We start from the raw sequence: 24057 nt of genomic DNA on the forward strand, positions 1-24057 counted from the left end.
TGTTATGATTTAATGCGTAAGTGGGTGTATCGTGTATGCAATATTACTATTACATTATTACACGTGCCGTGCCCATTTGATATAACTCGCATTTAAATAATTATTCAATTTCTTTGGTAAAATAAATCAAGTAACTTAAATTCTCTATATAATCTCAATAGAATGCTAATTTTTAGTTTAAAAAAACACGGTTAAAAATAGATAAACTATACTCTATTGAACAATATTATTTCAATAAAATATAGTTGTTTATAAAAACCAATAATGTCTATCAATGATAAGCTGCCAAAAGGTGGAACGCACGTCAATAAGTGAATCCGTTTATGGTCCACCTGGGATATAGGACTAAAATCAGCAAGATTCACAATAACCATTATCTGTTTTAAATTCTATTAGTAGGTAAATATTAATTGTTATTGTTTTATAGCAGCTAATACTTATATACTATACCTAAATAGTCTCTATGGGAGACTGGTAAGTTATGAGTTATGACCATCCGCGTCCGCAGGTCTAGGGTAAGATGAATATACTATGATGGTATGACATATTGTTTGTTACATCAATAGATATTGATATTTGATTACATGACGTATAATAACGTTCGAAACAACTTGTTTTCAATAGACTTAAATCAGAATAAATTTTTATAAATTTTAAATAAACACAAATTTATAAATCTGTGATTTAGTGTGGATTATTCTGATAAGAATTAAATGTTTTGCCAAAGCTTTTTATCCAAAACACGTATTCTTAATCAAACAAGTTATTAATTGTTATTTACAAATGTTTAGCTCAAGGATTTCCTGAATATCGAAAATATAATTAAATCAATTGTATACTCAAAGGACGCATGTTTATTGAATTATATAGATTGTTGTGAAATATGATAAATTATATATTCGTTGACAAATAATTAAAATGATTACCTAAAAATGTAGTAGAGCTAAATAATAGATGTTTGCTGATGACAAAGTGTTGTTAATTTTTTAAATTTTTATTAGATAAATTTAACGACTATACCTACATTCTTATTACAATAAAAGGAAAAATATCTATACTAAATTTTGATATGACAAGTGTGTGGATTTGCATGAAGAGATCATCCAGTGATGACAAATCGGCTGACAACACAGTAATAGCATAAATGTTCCTATAAAAAATAATGTATTAATATTTGATTTATTTATTATGAGTCATTTGTTATATTTTTTTTTTAGATTTATTTATGGTATAATATACACAAGTCAACTTAATCCAGGTAACAAATTTTTTTTTAGAATACCTATTTATAAATTAATAAAATAAAATATTAGGCATTAAGGTTTAAAATTATTAATAGTTATTCTTAGTATTTAATTTATACCTACTTTTATTAATCTCAATATTTTCCGTCTATTATTTTATTAATAATGTATTAATGTATTAGTTTCATTGAAACCTAAAGGTTGTCAACTCACCCCTACCTCTTTCACACTCCTCAACTCTCCTTACGTTTATTAAAAAATTGAAAAATAAATTGTTATTTTTAAATTTTTTTTTTTTTTTGAATACACGCTCTTCACAAATGAACTATACTAAATGTTAAGTATAGCTTTGTAATATTTTCGTCTAATATTCAATTTAACTGTTAAATGTGTTAAAGTATATTAGGTAATTAGTTAACTTTAATAAAAAAACAAGCGCATTTCATATTCGCGTATTTTTAGACTATCTAACTATTACTTTAATTTTTTCAGCTGGTACCTGGTAAAGATTAATTTATTTTGAATCTGAATGACAGAGATTTTCAAATTTCAAAGACAAAATGTTTTTATTTTATCCTGCCGGATATGTTTGTGTAATTGTTACTTGTCGTCCTAATATTATCGTAATGAGTAAAATAAAAAAAAGGAAATCGATTTCTCAAAAACCCGATATCTTGTTTAAAACTTTACCAAGATTAATAATACATAGACTTTAATGGAAGTTTCAACGTATATTTTTGTGGGAACATGACCAATCTATAAAATATTAATTAAATACACTGGATGGGTTTTTGTAACATGTAATTTCCCTGTCTTATTCAATTATCAAATATTTTTATTATGCCCTAGAGCACGAATTGTATATAGGTATCTTAAAAAAAAAGAAAAAATGTATACTCATAATAATTAAAAACTTAATTATTTTTTAACAATAAATAGTTTTTATCCATGGTCCATTTTATTAATAAATAACAAAACGTAACTATTATTAGCTACTCTTTGCATATAATAATAATGTGTAGTAATCTTGTTTTCTTCAAAAAAAGATATCCCTGAAAGTTTATGTCATGGTAGTGCGATACTGTAAGGTGTGCTTACGAATAACGACAAGGCGTAAAGCTTTAAGTTTAATTTTTGATTATTATAACTTATAAGTATAGGTGCCACCTATCTGTTGCATTTTATTTATACCTATACTACCTATAGTGTAGAATTTTTAATAAGTATAATATTAGTGGCGTATAATACTTACGAGAGACGAGAGTGATATGAGTGTACTTTTTTTTTACATACCGTGTTAACTGGTAAAGAAAACTAAAAATATTAGGTACTATAAAATAATAAATACAATGTATAAATATTAAATTATTATAAATATCTATATTACCTCCCACGAAATTGTCTTATTTACCACATTAAGTAAAAGTAGTGATAAACTAAGGTTTTTTATTAACTGTAATTACTGTATGTATCTTTATCACTTTTTCGAAGCATAAATTTGATTTAGAATACGGAATATATAGGTTCTTAATTTTTAATAGAAATTATTTTCATGGATATAATGCTTTGAGCGTCCCCTCAATTTTTTTTCTATTAGCGAAAATGAACCACTGAGTAGGTCGCTATACCTAATAGATGTGTTGAATCTGAATTCAACAATACCTACCCCTAAATCATTGCATACAAAAAAGTACATATTTTATAATCTACCTATACTAGAATAATTTTTTAGTTAACCAAGCCATTATGAAATAAAAAAAAATTAAATTTCATTCTATAGTTCTACTGTGCAGTAAATCGTTATTGATAGATCAGTGTCAATTGTGATGTTGATAAATCATAGTATTGCACGATGAAAATTGATTTTAAGCGAAGGCGGGTTAGGTAGGTTTAGGTACTTATTTTTTTTTAGTAATTTCAATACAATTCGGCTTACCAAACAGTTATGTTAATAATAATATTAAAATTTTAAAAAAATATTTGCAATTTAATTGAACTTTTACAAATTATTTTAAAAAGTACCTACTGAAAAAATGTCTATTTTTAACCCTCATAGTAGAAACCAGTTTGCTACCAAAAATCTTCCAAAAAGTTGATGATAGTAGTATTTTTTCTACTATAGAGAAAATGACTACAATCGTAACAAACCTTATCGTTGTAAAACAATACATATCGCTCTGACCAAAATATAAAATATATAAAAAGTTCTATAGTGAGGAGCTAGTTCAGAACTGTATTATATAATACCTACCCGAATTTGGTGCGTAGCAATCATTTTTGTGGTAAAGGATTTTTCTTAGTAACTGAAGGGATTTATTGTAAGCTTATATTGAACTATAACATGAAAAGACAATCGGGTGGTATTTATGTTTTTTATAAGCTTATAATACATAGTTGAACGCTTTCATAGTGCGAGCGTTGAAGTATGGAAGTACCTATACATGTATACTGTAAAAATTGCATTTTTCAGAGTTCATTGACGTACGTCTCACGAATACCTCCATTTAAAAATTACATTTTATTTTGTTAAGCAATCAGCATGACTATTGATGAAATTTGCTTTTCAAATTTTGTATAACTAATGGCAAAAATTGTTGGGCGTTGCTGGAGGGAGAGATGTCTTTCCATTATTATCATACTCAAAAAATTTAAATTAAATTTAAAAGTTGCAATGCTAAAATTTAGCTGCATGTGTTTAGTAAGAATTTGCACAACTATATCGTCGGAATTTGCTAGTGTCTTGTTGACAAAATTTTTTTACGATTTTGATCGATTTTTTTATGGCTTTTAGAAATAATTATTAAACTCGATAATCACAAATTTACAAATTAAAATCATATGATACATATTATACAACATTATTTTATAATTTAAGAAAAAATAACAAAGCCTTCTTGGTTAAATGAAATAACATGGTTTATTGGTTTATAACTTGAACAGAATTTGGATGCACAATGGTATATGATCAATTATTTATAGCACAATTTTATAGATTTACACATTGCACGATAAATAAATGAATTAAATTGAACACATCTATTACACTTATGTACTCAATGATTATGGCGAGGTACACTCGACACAGTCGACATTTTTAAATTGTGTGTATGATGTGACAGCAATAGAGAGTTATTCGATTTTCATATTTTATTTTTGAAAATATAATATAAGGTATATTTTTTATGTTCTATGTAATTTCATACTGTAGGTACAAGCAAAATTTTTATAAAAATGTTTAGCTTAGATAAAACAGTCAAACCTATACCTATAATTGAATTATATTTAATTTTGACCAACGTCTGGTGTTACTACTGGGTAGCTACTCCCCTTACGATTTTCACCGCCAACTGTACTTTTCAGCTTATATGCTTAATGTAACTACTATTACAGATTGTATATATTCAAATAAATGTTAAAAAAAAAAAAAATTGACCAAAATTTGGGGTGGATTGAAATATATTGAATACAGCATTTGGTATATTTTCGAACGTGGTTCAAATTATACTTTTAAATTTTCTGATATCATTTTTAGAAGCATTTGAAATTTTTAAAAATTGGTGGAGTAGTTCTTAAGTACCTATATATATATATATAAACTACAAATATATTATGAACATTATATGTATACATTGTATACATATATGATATGTGTATTATACGAAAGTCTCTTTTATTTTTGTAACCAATGCGGCAATTGCCAATTTAGAAAATAAAATAAGTACATATTTCTGAGCCAAAACGGAATTCACGTGTGACCTCCACTCACCACCCTATGATAAGGGGTTAAAGAAACGAAACTATAAACATTACCCGAGTCTCGAGGAATATACTTTATATGCAAAATTGTTTCAGTAGGTAGTTTCCAAGTCTATAAGATTCATACAACGTACATATACATTTTCATATTTACGGTTGATATGTGGTCGATGCTAGTCGTTAGAACGGATTGTTCACAGGATACATTGTTAGTTATTATCTAGTTTATAACGTGTAGACTGTTTAGAGTAATTGGAGGGTTTAGACGAGTCGAGTTATACATATTATCTATTTGATTTATAGTGATTTTTTAATTTTATTTCTTTGCTGAATATGGGATTACCGGATTCAAAAAAAAAGACGGGCAGGTCGAAGTTTGTCTTACACCTGTCTTTCTCTATTGAAGTTATTTTGAACATTTTTTCGTTTCCATTGTTCAACTAATAGTCTAATTATTATTTTGACATAAATACGTATACCTACTTTATATATGTATATAATTATAAGCTGTAAATTTAATGTAGGAAGTATATCAAGTATATGGATACTAGTTAAAACCGATCATGGATCATTTGTTTAATACAAATATTGAGATGATGAATGATTGCCGAAAGATAATATTATGAGTCGGGTAATTATTATTATTTAAATACAATTATGATAGTATTAATTTTTTTTTTTGTGTGTAATAGTTGTTAGCAAAGTTGAATTAATTTGTTATTATACACTTTACACCATAAAAACGTAAATTATTTTATTACTATACAAGGTGAGGTCCACTAAGCATGCTCAAACAATTTATTCAAATTCTGATAATTGGTATTTTTAAGTAAATACTTAGAATCATATTTTAAAATGCCTATTTATATTATTAATCTATTAATCAGTAAAAATTGTACTTATAGTGAGTATTAGATTAAGTAATAGGTGCTATTTTTATCTACATCTGTTATATATTTTTGTAAAGTTATTTTTAAATGCTATATTTTCCTTAGTATTATAAATGCATTAAAAAATTATGCATTTAACAATTTACAGGGAAAAAGGGCAATTCTCACTTCAAAAAGGATTTGCCAATTTTTATTACTTTAGAGATAATAAGTTTAAAAAAATCCATAAGTAGGTGTTCCAAAGTATAATTCTTAAGTAAAAATACATAAAAATCACAAAAATATGAATTTGAGTAAATTATTTAGTTTTAAGGGTAAAATGAGAATAAATATGTTTGACGAATAATTCTATACATAAAACCTTATAGTTAAAATGTTAAATATACCTAAAGAACGGCATGTCATAATACAAGTTCATTAGTTTTATTTAATTTTTAGAAAGTGTGAAAAAACAAATTAATAAATTACTCTGAGTTTAAGTATTCTCTAATTGTATTAAGCATGCTTATTGTTTTTTAAAAAATATACTTTTGCTTGTATTTTCATCTTGAAACAGTGAGGTTGTCCGAATAATTATTATCATTTTTTATTAAATTATTTTTTTAAATTTTATTATAATTAATTATTATTATTGGTGTTTGAAACTATACAAAATATTACAAATAAATGTTATCATGATTTTATTTATCATTAGGTGCTTTTATAAATAATTATTAAATTATAAATAGGTACGATGTATTAGACATATTTGTTATAGTAAAAGTACGAATACCAGTAACACAGGATACCTACACAAAATAGTTTGATCAAACCCCAAATGATTTTTGTAGTTCGAACTTTTACAAATGAGATTCGGTAGATCTGAGGATAAATAACCAGCGTTGGTATAAACTATAAGTCCGAAATCTTTTCCAATTATGAGATATTTTTTTCCTGTGCTTTATACTCGTATATAAAAATAATAATAATTATTATTTAAGTATACTAGCTACTATATTATCTACTATACCTACTTGTATATTAGCCGCCTTCAGCTAAAACAATATCAAATTAGATAAAATATAAAATAAATTTACATCAGAAGGCAGAAACTAACTACTAACACAACTACCACTTGTCTATAAGTGTACGGTTATAGTTTTGCTTTAAGTTTTTTCTATTTAGTTACTACAAGATTTCTTTTGTTTTCCATTATCAATATTAAAACTATTAGTACCAATACAAATTTTAGGTAATTAGGTATATAATGAGTAATGACTAAAGTTTATGCGACTATACACATTATTGTTTTGTTGTTAAATATATACTTTTATGATATATTATTATAAATTGGGTAAAATACGAAAAATAATAGATCACTATTTCACTCAATTTTTTTATAATAATTTAAATAAATCAATTTAGTCGTACTATTTTTTTTATGGCTGACATTAAAAAATGTATCTAAATGAAATTTATTTGGTACACATGCTTTCAGACTAATTGAATATAATGTAGCCTACATCCCTACTGATTATATTATGAAGCGTGGGTCTTCAAGTAATGTTTGCCCCGGGCCCCCAAAAGTTTAAATTTGACGCTGTACTTGACTACTAATGAAGATGTAGATTATTATTATATGCTTTTTCATTGACGTACTATATATTTATTTATACTTCATTAATATTTTATTAAAATTCTTTAACTTTTATTCTAAAAAGTGTTAATAGTTATAACATCATAGGTGAAAATAATGTTAAAACAACATTTCGATACACGTACATGCATTTAATATTTTAATATAATATTATATTCATTATATTCCTCTCTTTGTCTATATAATATATATATATAAATATATATATAAGGTATAAAATAATTGTATAATATAGTATTTAATAATACTTATTATAATTGTTATATCATATTATCATCATGTATAATCTTAATCGTACAAGTTAGAATGCATTTTAATTGCACTTTTTAAATAATACAACCGTTTTACTGATTTTATCATTATCAATTTATTGTGATCAATGAGTATATTTAATTTTAGTACTTAACTAAATATACTCACTACTCAGTACATCAATACGGTATTGACAGTACCTATTATAATTGATGAAAAAACAAGCGTATGAAGATGAGGGCGATATAATATTCTCAACTGACATTATGATAAAAAAAAAATAATATGTATATATATAGGTAGGTAGTTAACAGATTTTATTTCTTCTATTTAAAACAGGACACAGCGTTGAAATAACATCTCCAGTATAGTCGTCCTTTTTGTTGATTTCGTCTCTGTAGTTCCATCTGAAAATAAACATAATTTTTTTTATATATAAGATTTATTATTAGGTAGGTAATACTAGGAAATAAAACAATTTAAAAATTTAAATTAAGTTGATGGTTAATACAACTATTCACTATAAATAATAAATTAAATTTTATTATTATCATTATTATTGATCGAAATAAACATGGGCAATATAATCATACAGATCAACACATAACATTTTTTTTTACATATTTTGATTAGAACAGCATTTTAAACAAAGTTGTAGGAATTGGTTTGTTTGAAAAAATCGAATAAGTCAAAGTTTCTTTCGTGATTAGGTCCAAGTGTGGTGTCAATGTAGTGGGATATCACATGATCAATCCGATCTTGATTGTATTTTAAGCAGTCTGTTATAATGTATTTACCGATAGGTTAGGTACTGAAGTTCCTATCTGACCATCAGGAAACTGTGTGTAATTCTGGTGTAACGGATGTACGCAATCAGTTGAGGACGGTATCTTCTTTATGCTGTAGCATTGCGTTTAACCATCGATTTGTTTCTCTTGTTTAATTTTGTATTTTTGTTTATTCCAAATGCTTAGCCATTTATTTTAAATGATTATATTGATATATTTTTTTGAGTCATCATAAGACATTTGTTTGATTAAAGAAGTTTCAATATTGGTAATAGGGCTTATTCATTACCTGATATTACCAAGTGTCCAGGTATTCATATGACATTGACTATACAATGATGAGAGACGTAGTTTTATTTCGTTTTTGAGGGCGCATAAAAATAATGTAAAAGTGGCTACAATAATTTTACTTTTTAGTTTTTACCTGTATAAAAGTTTATTTTTACATTTTAGATAAACATTTTTTACTGTAATTTTTAGTACACTATTGCAATAAATTGTATCCGTACAGCATTTTTTTACTGCAAAAACGTATAAGACCGTCATAAGAAATAGTTATTAAGTAGTAATTACTATTATTAGTTTTTTACTTATACAATTTCATTAATAGTATTTATTTTCTTCCGTGAATATTATACATAAATCATAATAATAGCTACTGTTTATACAATATGAAATTATTTAATTGTAAATTCAGGTGCTATTCATTTTATTGCATTACACATTGTTGACAACTGTCTAATATTAGATCACATAACATAACTAAATGTATCAAATAAATTGCTTAATTGAAAAAAATTATTCATTTTACCAATATTATTTTGTTTTATTATTTTAAAAGTAATTGTTACTGATTACTTTTTATCTTGATTGAATGCGATCAAATAATAATAATAATAAAAGTTTTAAGTTTAAATAATAATGCAATTTTGGTTGATTGTTAATTATAGGGTCCAGTCTTTCGAATAATACATTTTAAATACATTCCACGATACTCAATATTTCATTTTTTAGTTACTTCAATACTATATCCAATTTAATGGGTGTCAATAAGATATAAATTGTAACAGAAATAACCAACAATTTAAAACCTTAAATCAATATAATATATAATCGTATAGGTACATATATACTAATAAATTTTATAAATTCATAACATGAAATATTATTTTTATTTTATGCATTGAGTAATAATAAAAACCAAAGGTTTTTTGTTCAAATATTTTAAGAATTTATTTTCAAGAAGCATACACTAAATATCCAAATAACAGTTTTATTGGTAGGTATGTTGGGTATGTTCTTACCCTTCAAAGTGCTGGTTATTTTTTTTTTTTCACAAAAAATATAATATAACCGCCTTATCTATTGAGTTTTGTTTTTATAAAATAATTTTTAAAAAAAGATTTGAATTCATAAAGAAGTTTATTTTGCAATTGTTGAAAACTGTTTTCGAATAAATTACCATTATTTGAAACGTGTGAAAAAATAAACACGATATTTTTTTTTAGATTTCAGTAGTTTTTTCATAGAAATAAAAAAAAAATGCAATACAACAGTTTTAGGTATATGTAGTTTTAGTAAAAACGAAATATAAAAAATAGTTATGTATTTAAGATTATGAACTGAAAACAGTGTTTAATATACATATATGAATTCTATCTACATGCGTCGTATTTCTAAATTAGTTTTTCTTACCCAGGAACATAATTTTCATTCAAACTTATATACTTGATTTATTTTAGTTTTAATGTTAAATTAATATGATATATAAATACGCTACGTAAGTTAATTTTTATCTTTATTGAGATTAACTATTTATTTTTTTCATTTGGTTTTTTAAATTACTGTAGTAAATTGCTTCATATTACCAACGAAGGTGTTTCGTTTCGTTTTACCTTTATTACATTTTTGTCATACGATAAAAGCTATCCTAATTAATATATACAATTTGTAATAAATTTAAATTGTTAATGTTATACATAATTGCCATTAAAACCTTAATTTTTTTTTAATTATTGTTATTGTGAGTCAATTTCTTAGAATTATTAGAAAATTTGATATGCATATTTTATGCCTATTTTAAACGCCGTGTTAGAAAAAAAATTGTTAATAGATTTTACAACTGTGTTTATATCTTATATTTAATTAATAAACAAAAATATGATTAAAATGCGATAATGATATTAAAAAAAATTAATAAATATTTTGTTATGAAAATTAAAATACATTTTTAAAGTACATAATTTATTGTAAGTATCAGATTTCTGATGAAATTGAAACCAAATTAAATTTATAACACTACAATTAAATATTTTACTATGGATAAGAAATTCATTTTTTTCTTTTTAAAGTAAAATTAATTAATATCTATGTTAATATAATGTAGATCATATTTAATATTTATAATTTATACTTTACAAATAAACATAGTTTTATTGAATTTTATTTGATTATACCTAACTTACTAGTTACTAACTTGTAGGTAGATTGGTATTTACATGTATATATGTGTTTATTAAATATTACTTAATTATAAATTATAATTAATTATAAAAATTGATAGTAGGTAAAAAGACTTACAAAACGGACATATTTATATTTTGTCGATCAGTAATAATTTTATAAGATTTTAAAATATTTTATTAATTTTATTAATTTTTAAGTTATGATTATTTATAGAAAATAATAGTATTAATATTAATAAATCTTAAAAACGACGATTATTGATGTATACTGAAATATTAAAGGCTGTATATAAGTTTAAAGGCTATGTTTAAGTGTGAGACTAAATTATAGAATATATGTGTTCAAACAGTCGATGATTCTAATTATTTTCGAGTAGACAAATTACTGCAATCTTAAAAAAATATCCGAAATAATTAAAATTTAAATGATATAATATTATGAATGATATATTAGTAAAGTTACTCACTCCTGGGCTTGGTCTAGGAGCTCCGCTAATTGGAATCGATCTTTCTGGATAATATCCTTTCATATTTCCAGAATTATTTCCATCTACAGCTTTTTGTAACGCCACCATTAGTCTATCTAGCAATAGTGCAGTCCTTTTTGGCACAACCACCTATACATAACACCCGTACAATATTGTTTAATAATAAATCGATAATTATGAAAATTATACAGAAATCTATTTATTTAAAAACACACGAACAAATGTCAAAACTATTTCACTTATTGGTAGGTAAGTACAATATTATATTATAATAAAATCCCGACGTTAGAATTTTTTTGTTTCATATAAATTACTATTAATGAATAGAGTCGGTGTCAAGCGCAGAGTACCTCAATATATGTTGATGTTTTATCGTATAGATACTTATACATGATTTTAACAGTTAATTTATTTTAATTCTGATTAGTATCTCCATATTTGCATGCGGAAATGTTAAGTTATTATTTTTCAGACATTTGAATGAGAATTCAATCGTATATATTTAATATATATTATACAATAGGTATAATTCTATATTTTTGATATAAATAAAGGTATTTTAAGGTTTAATGTTTTTAAGAAAAAGTGTATTATAAGTACATTAAATTTTTACTTATTGATTACTAATATTTTGCAAGGCCTAAGAGCACATTGTGTATTACGATACATATCTTGAGTAGAAGAAAAAATTCAGCACGCATTACAAGTGTCTATTTTTTTTTTTTTTTTTTACGAAATTTGTTTGATTAATGAATATACGATTGTTCAGTTTTTAAGTTTCTATTTTAATAATAAAAAAAAAATACAAGGGATTTTAATGATACCAAAAAACACGAAAAATAATATTATTCTTGAGGAATTCGAATAAAAATTGTTTTCTGCGGGTGGGAGACTAAACATTTGGTGTGTATAGCATAACAAATTGAAAACTGTGATCCATGAAGAATATTTACACCTTATTTAATTAATATGATTAATTTATTAACAATAAATGTATACCAAATCCGAATTATCTATAAGCAATTTATTTAAATCACATTTGTGAATAAAGAATGCCAAATTATACTATTTTCAATAAGGTTAGATATAGAGCTTTTGGTATATACTCGACCAGTTCAATTTGAATAATTCATGTAAAATCAGCGATTACTATAAGTGGTTGGTGTCTTGACTTTCACATAAATGCAGTGTTTACACGCAGAAACTACCTACATGGGTATATATTATCTAATATTGACAGTAGATTTACAACATTGAACTCCGGAAAAACGGAAATGAGTTTCGTATAATATGATCCTGCGAATAAATCAAATCGAAAAAATCAAAAGGCGCGTCATGTCGTCGTCGTTCGTTATATTTGCTCTCTATATGCCTCATCTCCGCGGTTTTTCGGATATGAAAATCGAAAACTCGGTGCAACGCGTATGTACGTCAATAAAGTCTTATATCCATAATAATAAAAATAACAATTATTATTTGTTATACATTATTTGTTTTCACACGCCAGCCATACGACGGCGTCTATAGTTTTAGATACAAATAGAGTGTATAATATAGACAACGATCTTGCAGTTCCAATATCATCGAGACGAGAGCAGGGCAATAAAAACCGTAGGGCGACATTTCATTAAAATTTTAAAATGACTAGGACCGTTGGTGTATATACGTATATATTAATGTGTGAATGTGAAACGTTTTAACGACTCGAGTTTATTTCGTTTGAAAATTGAAATCGCGGACATAAATAAATGTACCTACAACGTCACATGTTTGTGTACAATAAATATATTGTTAGGTGTCGCATTTTACAGCAATGATAGGTAATGCAAGTAGGTATATTATTATATAATACTTATTATAGCCGATAGATAGGTTAGATTTGATTGCGTTATTAATATACTGCGTTACTGCAGTACTTCGTATTGTCCGTATTGGGAATAATTGTCTTTGTACATCAAACAAATCAAATATTATTGTCTAGGCGGTAAACAATTTTTACGACTATAATATTATAATCATTAACAATCACACATAATCCTATGGTGAAGTAGTTGAATATTTTTCAACTATTGTATATTTGCAATAATATTATGGTGATTTACCGACCGGATATTCGTCGAATTCGACCGATACGTTCTTTTCGTTGTTCGGCGGCTGATCTTCAGGCGTCCGTTTGTCGTATCTGAGTAATGTGAAGGGGTCCAATGGTTTTTGAAATGTCGATTCGCACAACGCAACCATACACAACGATATCAGAAATAAAACTATTTTATTCCAAAGAACCATACTGATGATTATTTTATTAAAATCCACCTGAAAGTCAATGTCGACAATGTATAGAAAATAGAAATAGTATGTACAATATTATTTGATATTATATAATATCCTAATGTAACAATTTCTAATCATATGTAATCACATGTTATATACGGCGTATATTTTTGTATGGTTTGTAACGAAACGTGAGAAGTTAAAAATTTTAAATAAAAACGTCAGTGCCAGGTTGCACAAACAGTTTGATTATATTTTGACGCTAAAACTTAATAAGCTAATAAATAATGTTATAAGTCATCATTCAGCTCACTATTTATTCACTAAATGTTTGGTGATTGTTTATGTAACTCGGACAGTCGTGCAGCTTATACACAAGTCATATTAAACCTTAGTGTAAATATGTCATCAAAGGTACACTAGACATTATTTTTGAGGAAGGTATCACCAGTTATCACACAACATACACACTTAACAACTGTTAATATTAAAATATTTAATACACAACAATAATTAATTATAATTTCATATTCTAGGTATGCTTAATAACATTATTTTAGAAATGTAATAATATCTAGAAATTAATTAAATAATAAATTTGAAAAAACTAATTAGAAACAATTATACGTAGAATACTCCAATGCCAATGAATGTTAAACAATGCACACGATAATCGACCAAACACATATTTCAGTGATTAAATTTATTATATTTTTGAAAACTTTTTATTTTATGCTAACGAGTTACTACTTAGTGTTTATTAATTATTTTGTATTGGTTATTTCGAAAATCGATTGAAATAAGTATATGCATGACATTTGTCTCTTTCGAATTAGATATTATAATTTAAACAAAAATTATGTTTTTAAGAAACTGAAATTTCTAAATGATGAGTATTTAAAATATTATATCTCTGATAAAAATGCATTTGTTTGTATGTATATGATTATTATTTATTAAGTTTTAAAGAAAAGTACCTACTTATTTGTTCCTTTTAAATTATTATTATCACCAATATTAATAAGAAATAAATGAGTAGGTATAGGCAATACCTATTAGGTATGCAATACGTTATTGTATGTACGATGTAACTATATCAATCTTCCAACTATTGAAAATATTAAATATATGTACATGTTGAGATATTTTATAGGTGATAAGTACATCAAATTCGGTACTTATTTGTAAATTACATTTAGAGATTTGAGATGTGTTAGGGATGCGCAGTTATATAATATAATCTACGTTTATAAATTATTATGTGAACCATAAACATCTTTAAGAAAAGCTTTTTGAAAGAGATTTTTTTATGAGAAAAGTAATAAGAGCTGACTATTTATAAAACTTCTAAAATAATTTAATCCGATAGCCTCTCTTATTTTCTTAGCGTCTAAAACGATTATATTTTTACAGTTAAATAAAATTCCGTTATTAACACCCCTTTTACCTAGTTGATATTTCATTTATTTGTTTATTTTATTTTAGCAGTAGTCTGTTCTGAGATACAACTCCTACACAACATTGTACTAAAATGTTAATGTTTATACATAAATATTGTGGTTTTCGGGATATTATTCAATGTATGGAATGTTGTTTTCGTTATGCCAATAAGTACTATCAGTTTTGTATTGAAATTATTTGATATGTATATGAGTATATGACTCTTGATAATCTCCATTATGATCATATCATAGTTGCACGAATCGACGGGGCTTAAAGGCGTAACATAACTTATATTATTCTATTAAAAAGTTAGGTTAGATTATTAACTATGTATAATATTATGTAATTCATAGTTGGCGGATTGTCTTGAATTATAATAGTATAAAATATATTTAGTACAGACGGTATGCAATATTAACACCCCATAATAATTGTTCATCAACCAAACCTACCATAAATACAAGTCGTATGTATAATGTATACAAAGAATAATAAATTACATTGTAGATGTTTCAATAATATGTATTAATATTGAGTGTGTTTACTTTGTAAACTTCACTCAGGGCTATTTTCTATATTTATATTATATTTTTGTATGAATTGAATATACACGAGCCTAATTATACTACTCAAGAGTCAAGATGATGGTACTCAGTTAAACTTAGTTTTAAACTTGTACTCCTAATATAAGAATGATAAAATGAAAAGTATTTTTTTCTCAGAGCTTATCCATTTATGATCAACAAAAATCTGTTTTCGTAAAAATAAGAATAATAATTAATAACAAAATAAAAACATATCTACATCTGAGTGTTATCATCATACTATTAACGTACGTAATATTGTAATAATAATCAATAAACAATAAATATAAAAGTAACTATGCTATGCTAAACTAATATTGAATATTATTAGTGAACTAGTGAAGTATATAATTATGTTTATACATTATTATATTTTATTTTTATTTATTATTTTATATATGATTTTTTGAAGTTAAATTTCAAAAGTGTATACATAGGAACCTAAGTATAATCAAAACATAGTCAAAAACAAAAAGATTTTTCCATCTTATTTGAACATAAAATTACCAGTATAAACTATAAACATATAAAAATTATTATGCATATATACTATATAGATTACTATGAATTACAATGGAATATTTGTATTACCTATATTTTAATTCTTCATTGATATACATATTGTATACATCACACATACAATAATAAGTTATTAATTAGTTATAGATAATTATTGTACATATAACCAAATGACTATACAACATATATACATTTTATATAACCTACATAACTATATAGGTTATACTTATATATTAGATATAAGTAATGATATTATAATTTGCAAATAAAAATTCATTTAAAATGTTCAAATTAATTGATATTTTATAGGTATTTAAGTCAGAAAATGAAAAATGTAATTTTATAAATTATTTGTTCATTACAAGGAAATATTTAAATTATCATCAACAATTTCAAATATTCGTTGTTGTAACCTTTAAAAATTAAAATTAAAACTTAAAAGGATATGAATTAAGTATATTAATGATAATAATTCTAAATATTTTTTAAATTTCATTTAGAATAATGATGGAGTTTTATTACTAAAGTTACAAAAACTGACGCTCTTATTTGTTATTAATTTAAGTAATGAGAAATGTGGTTAATGTTAATTCGGCCATTTCTATTTTGATATAAGTCGTTGCTGTATTTATTTTTTGTTTTAAATTCTTTAAACGATTCTTCATTGTACATTTAAAATATTATATTCGTAATACAAAAACAAAATCAATTGGTAAATGAGACTAATGAATATAGGAATACTACCAATATGTGTTTAAAACTAAATAAATTGAAATATTAAAATATATAATTTTACATTAACAAAAATGAAAATATAGTTAAAACTTATACATTTTTGTAAGTACAATAAGAGTTTTCTTGATGTTTTTACTTGTATCTACTATTAAAATACATTATTGTTTGTAAATAGTTCCACTTCACCACTCGAAAAAACATACTCGAAATCGTGTTATTTTTGTTTATACGCGTACCTATTTGAAATTTAATAAATGTCAAATATTTTTTCAATAACTGAATTTATACGTATTTTTGAAATTATATTATCAACATATTAATAGGTATCAATACTATCATTGAATTAACAAAAAATATTATGCCTTATATTAATGATTTGTATTAAAAAATTTGATTGAATATAATTCGTATACCTATAATGGAATTATAATGAATTATAATGATATAATAATTTTTAATAATAAATATTAAGTAAATACAGAGTTAACATTAAGTTTAGTATTTTTTAAATAATGATTTTTAATTAATTTTATCATATAATTATAACTCGTATATTATCTATGTTATCAAATAATATGAACATATTCCTTTAAATCAAAAACGTTTACACAGTAATCATTAATAATTAAAGTTACATAAAATAGTTGAAAAGAGTTTATTAAATTTTTTTTTTTTTTTTAATAATATTATTAATAATTCAAACAAGCATGTTTGTTGATATTAATGCATGTACAGTGTACACATATATTGTATAGCTAAATCACAGAATATTAATAATGTTTAAGAATATTAATTATTAAAAACGTTATATTTTGATGTGTACTAACCTTGTTGAATAATAATGATTTTATACAACTGCATTGGTGTGCAACTAGAAAATGTATGATCGGTTGCTGGATAAATATTCGTTCGTAGTGCAATGATTCGAAAGCCGCAAAACTCACCAACACACGAGACTATAAACAAGTGATTCTTCAGGATCCAAGTTGCGGCGCCACCTACTTACGTCAACTATTTAAACGCCCTCCTTATATTTGCCTCATCATAGCCCCATAATAGTTTATTCGTAAAACGAACAACCAACTATATTATTTTCTATAACTTAATTATAAAAAAAAAAAAATAATAATAATTATAATTGTTATTTTATTGTTGATATTCAAATTCTAATGCGTTTAAAAAGCGTTATACTACATTACCACAACACCTAACTAATAATGTTCAAAATAAAAAAATTAATATAACCATAAACATTTTTTAATTGTAGTAGTATTGATAAAAATATTCAGTTCAATATTTTGATTTACAATAAACTTACTATTAATACTTTTAACTATAGGGCTTGGATTTTAAAGCATAGGTATGCTTATTTTTCATATATGAGATAGAAATCAAATTTTTATACATAAATTCATTGCACGTCATTCTAATTCCAAATAAATCAATTTATTTTTGCTTTTTCGGGATTTTTTGTATGTAAATGCTTTATTTATTTTTTTGCTTTTTTCAATTTTTTCAGATGAAGAATTTTTTATATGTTTGTAATGCTACTATAATTGTAATAAAAAATTAATTAAAAAGAAACGTAAAAACCCAGAATACGAACTAAATGGTTATATTGGATTATTTTTGTTTTCGTTATCGGCCTATTAAATATTATATAATATATTATCTGTATAGATTGTCGGTCTACATATTATAGCCTGCAGTACCTATACGGTTAGTATGCCTATAACACTATGACCATTTCAAAATTTATGATTTAATATTGTAATTTGAAATCTTTTATATGAAGTATGTACCTATCACTTCAGTGGATGTAGAAAGTTCGTTTTCTATGTTAAATGTTAGATATTCTGTCGGACAATAGAGTCAGTTTCACTAAAGTAAATGTAGGGAAATAAATGGTAAATAATTCTTTTTTTATTTTAAATTAATTTTTAAAAAAATTTATTCTTACTATAACTAGTTCGTATTAATTTATGATCTTGTTTTTTTTTTTTGCTTTTTTAAAAATAAATATACTTCTTTTTAACTTTTTTAAAACAATCATGTGCTTTTCTAGTTGCTTATTTGCTTTAAAATCTGAGCCCTACTAACTCATTTTATTTTTACGTTTTAAATTAGAATTAATAATGGTGTGAAATTTTTAAATATAATTCTACATTATTTTGTTTAGATTTGACTATTTTAAGGTCATTTTTTAGTTTTTTAATTAAAAATTATCAACAGAATTTGTATAATTTGGTATTTGTGACGAAAAGTTTGGCCATTAAAATATTACACTTTATCACCACATATATAATCGATATTATTAATATTTAATAGAATTCGTATTTATCTGAATTCACATATAACAACTGAAAATAGTTGTAGTTAAGATAACATATTTATTGTTATGAAGGTATGTGTTGTAAATTATTTGTATTTCAGTATTTGTATAAATAGTGAGAACTATTTAACGAACAATTTCATTTATATTTTATTAGGTCATCAATTTGTAAAATTAATTTCATAAATTTACATCACATAATCAATGAAAATATTAAATAAATAGGTATTTGTTTAATATTATTTATATAATGAAAACTCAATTAGTCTCAAATGAAATATAATAATATGGTATAAGTGTTCGAAAAATATAAAATACAAAATAAGTTAACATTTAACAATGGGTAGGTACAATAAATATAATTGTATTATTCAATAATGATGTATAATAATTTATTTTTTAATGCCTTTTTCAATGATTAAATGTTTTTGAATAATTGTTTTATGTTTCTTAGTTTTATTTCTAAATAAAACTGCTTCAATTAAATATTTTAATCTATGAAAACATTAAGTTTAATATGGATTTCTTTTAATTTATTTGTACTTATATATATATATGTATAACAAAAAAACTTACAAAAATTAAACAATAGTTTTAAAATAATTTTCTGTAGTCTTTCTTTGATATTAATGCAGTAGGTATATAATACATTTCTTAAATAATTTTATGTTCATCAATGCTGTAGATAGTAACGATTAAACTATTAATGAATATATCAAGTACATAATGTTTAGTACTTTAGTGTATACATATATAGCTTTTATATAGAATTAATGATGGTACTTGATGAACTTTTATAGTTTTACATATTATTCCATGTAATACAATTACCGACCTAAAATCATTATATTAAAGTTGATCGCAATCCAAATTGTTCACAAAGTAAATATATATAGGTATATACATAATATATAATATATTAATATTATATACATAGTATATATATATGTATTATGTATATTTAAAAATAGGTAGTAAATAGTAAAAAATATGATGGAATTCAAATCCAGTAAATTTGATGATTATTTAAATATTTTTATTATATCACAGAAGTTATACACTCTATAGATTAGAGTTGGAAAATGTATTATGAGTTATCTATTTTATATAATTTCGATCAACGTATTCTTTGGCTATCTCTTAGCATGAGGTCTATCCCGTAATGAACGTGATCTACAGTAGTAAAAATTACAGTATAAAATCATACATTTCACGAAAAAAAATAGAATTAATTTTACTTTAATTTACTAATAATACGTATCTACTTGATATGTAAAAAAAAAAAAAATATGCGTTTTATTTATTAATAATATATAATATGTAAAAGAAAACATTTATACATTTTAAGAATTTAAATAAAAGTTCATTAACTACCATAAATCATAATCCACTACCTATACTATTTAGTTCTATACATCACAAACGACACAAAACCATCTAAATTATTTTTATGCTGATAGTAAACTCTCACTTCGATACGGCTCGCTAATGATCTGTGATGTATAGAACCTTACCTTTAATTATTAATCTTCTTGATAATAGATATTGGGAAGTATACAAATATAAAATATATAAAATAACTGTTCGATCATATTTTTATCTATGTTAAAACACATAACATTATAGACCGTATTAAAAGACTGCATACTATAGTACTAATATTTTGTAGGTAAGTAGTACATAACACGACGATAGGTCGCATATTGAGAGATATCCTCAACTTCTTATGTCTATAATAATTTCATTATTTTAAATAGTATTGTACAGTATTAATTTTAGAAAACAAACATTAATCAATATTTTTGTTGTGTACGGATGATATTGACACAAGGAGAGATGGTTGAAAATAATAATATACATATCAAATGCATAATTTATTTCATTTGCCCATTGATGACATACCCATATGACAATTTGGGGGGTAAATACGCGTGTGGTGTAGTAGTATTTTTTATTTACTTATTATTTATTATTAATCTATACTTTGGATTCATAATGGGGCAAAAACAATTTTTTTTTAATTAAAAACAACTTGCTTGGTTATTTTTGTTTAAATAAAAGTATAAAACAAATCTAATTATTTAAAAAAAAAAACTATTATTTAATGAAGAATTGTACGTATATTAATGTATGTATCTTCATTTGTATCTTATTAATGAATCCATTTAATAACGAGGAAATTTCCAAAATAAGGGTTTACATCATTAAAGACATAACATTCGTTCAACAAAATATCGAATCATTAAATAATTCCATAATACAATAAAAAAAAGGTAAAAAAGAATCTCTATATAATTTGATACAGACTGAAGTGAGGGCTTGTTGATATAATATTTATTCGATATCCCGATGGGCTTATTTATATTATTCACCTTCAAATTCTTTATTTTTGCCAATTTCGTTTTTTCGATGAAAACAATAATGATAAAATGATTATTGAGTTTTAAAATAATTACACTATTAAATACATTATAAATACATATACATTATAAATGTACATATACATTATAAATGTATTTACTACCATTAAATGTATGTAGTCATTGTAAACTTTTATATTAATAATTGAATGTTATTTTGTTTCAAAATGAACTTTAAATTCTAATAAAAGTATATTAGATATTATCTAAATTTAGTTTTATTATAATTCGTCTAAATGTATTTATAGATACTAGGTAGAGACAAATTGTTTTTAATATGCGTTTCCTCGTTTATGAGTGATATTCTACTCAATATTCTACATTTCTACACTTATAGCCTGCTAACTTTAGAAAATTATAAGTTACAATCACAGTATTGTTGGGTATTGTTATTCAGTTTTATAATCTATATAAATTATAATAAATTATTCGAATAAATGTCATGAGATATGTTACTAAAGTACACTCTTCAATTTTTCAAATAAATTTATGTTCATGTTTAAAAAAATATATTGTCTTTTGAATTTATAAAAAAAAAATGAATAATGGCCGATTTTTTCTAGTGCCTGAAATATTGTTCTAATAGCTGCCATTCATGCATTTTTTCTTTCCTCAATAAATAGTATTTAAAACGATGAGCAATAAAATTGTAGTTATTAGAATACCTGTTTTTCTGTTCAGATTTTAGTAATATTTTGTTATTTGAACCAATTCGAGTATGTCTCATTTGAATCTAAAAAATTTACCGTTTAAATTATAAAAGTATAAAACTCCTTTTATATGCTAATAAATTTTGTATAAAATACGTTATCAATGAAATTATTATTATATTTTTATAATAATTAATTTTTATATATATTTTGTTTTATTTTATTTTTTTGGTTGGGACACAATGCATGCTACTAATACTTTTAATAGATATCAAACAACTAGAAAATTTAAATAATATATAAGTGATAAATAGATTTCATGACGACTTGACGTAAAGAATTAAGATTGCTTCGTAATAAAATTATTATTATTTTTAATAATACAATTTTCAATATATGTACAATGCAAATAACATTATAATAACCAAAGTAAAAATTAACTATTAAACTTTAAAACAAAATTAAAACATATAAATTAAATTTAGTTAGGCTGATATATTTCTGAAAAAAAAAAATGTTTCCTAAATATTTTAAATTACATTGCAAATGCATGTATTCATTAAAACAAATTTAGTAATAAAAAATAGGATAAAATGTAATTTTTTCAAAAATGTTGTATTCTAATAACTTAAAACTTGATAAACGTTTTCAAACGTAATAAAAATTCTCGATATAATGAATTTTTCTGTTTAAATAATCACTCATCATCGCATAATTTTATGGTTTTTATATTTATTGATTGACAATATTATTTTCTGTTATAAAAAACTATTTAGCAAAAGTATATTGGATAATATAAAAAAAAGTTTTTAATTGATTATTATTTTTTAAATATTTAATTAAAATAATATATTTATTTTATATTAAAATATCACTCATCACTAATTTGTTTTATTTCATAAAAAAAAGTTCATCATATTCATATTATAAAGATAATAGAAGTATTTAAAGAATTTATAGCACAACATCATATAATAAAACACATCGAAATAAAGAATTTCAATTACTTAAATAATTATTATGTATTAAAAAAGGATGAATTACTTGATTTTAATAGTTTAAAAAAAATGTACAATGATTAAATATTAATTATTATTTAAAAAATATATTAAATAATATGAATTGTTGTATTATGTCTGTGTAGATTATATTTTAATACGTTAATATAACATTTAAAACAATATAATAACTAATAATACAATATATAATATAGTTTAATAGAAAATTTTAATAAAACAGAATTTAAGACCATAGAGAATAGAGAAACTGTACTCTGTAGCTCATAAGTTCATAACATTAATTAAAATCAAATAGTCACGAATAAAGTAAGTTAGAGCTTATTAAAAATATAGGGCCTTTTGTAAAAATATCTTTCATCAGGAATATCAATGGAACCTTATTTATATATTATGTGTTATGTGTTGTGTGTGTGTGTGTGTGTGTGTAATGTGTTTCTGAAGAAGAGTTATTAAAACCATTATAAATAGAAAATGAGTTAGTATTTTAAAACTTTTTAAGAGCATTACAAAGCTGAAAATTTAATAAATGAAATAAATAAATATATATAATAATGAAATATAAATG

The 24057-nt window shown here is 23.7% G+C and overlaps 1 protein-coding gene across 1 annotated transcript; it reads right to left on the minus strand.

Moving 5' to 3' along the window:
* Positions 1–7868: 7868 nt before the first annotated feature.
* LOC114121424 (uncharacterized) lies at positions 7869–18060 on the minus strand. Its single transcript, XM_027983758.2, has 4 exons — positions 17899–18060; positions 13626–13832; positions 11499–11648; positions 7869–8185 (listed from the first exon to the last, which is right to left on the minus strand). Exons 2-4 carry the CDS (start codon positions 13803–13805, stop codon positions 8105–8107), a joined length of 411 nt encoding a protein of 136 aa, XP_027839559.1. The 5' UTR covers positions 13806–13832; positions 17899–18060; the 3' UTR covers positions 7869–8104.
* Positions 18061–24057: the final 5997 nt, after the last annotated feature.

This window comes from Aphis gossypii, chromosome 3, assembly GCF_020184175.1.
Source record: "Aphis gossypii isolate Hap1 chromosome 3, ASM2018417v2, whole genome shotgun sequence".
Taxonomy (NCBI): Eukaryota; Metazoa; Arthropoda; class Insecta; order Hemiptera; family Aphididae; genus Aphis; species Aphis gossypii.

What these genes read in the sequence shown, in the direction of transcription:
- LOC114121424 (XM_027983758.2), bottom strand. Translation starts at nt 13,805, where the DNA reads ATGGTTCTTTGGAATAAAATAGTTTTATTTCTGATATCGTTGTGTATG. An exon ending in TCGAATTCGACGAATATCCG is followed by an intron (nt 11,649 to 13,625) that starts GTCGGTAAATCA and finishes TGTTATGTATAG; the next exon opens with GTGGTTGTGCCAAAAAGGAC. An exon ending in CTCCTAGACCAAGCCCAGGA is followed by an intron (nt 8,186 to 11,498) that starts GTGAGTAACTTT and finishes GTTTATTTTCAG; the next exon opens with ATGGAACTACAGAGACGAAA.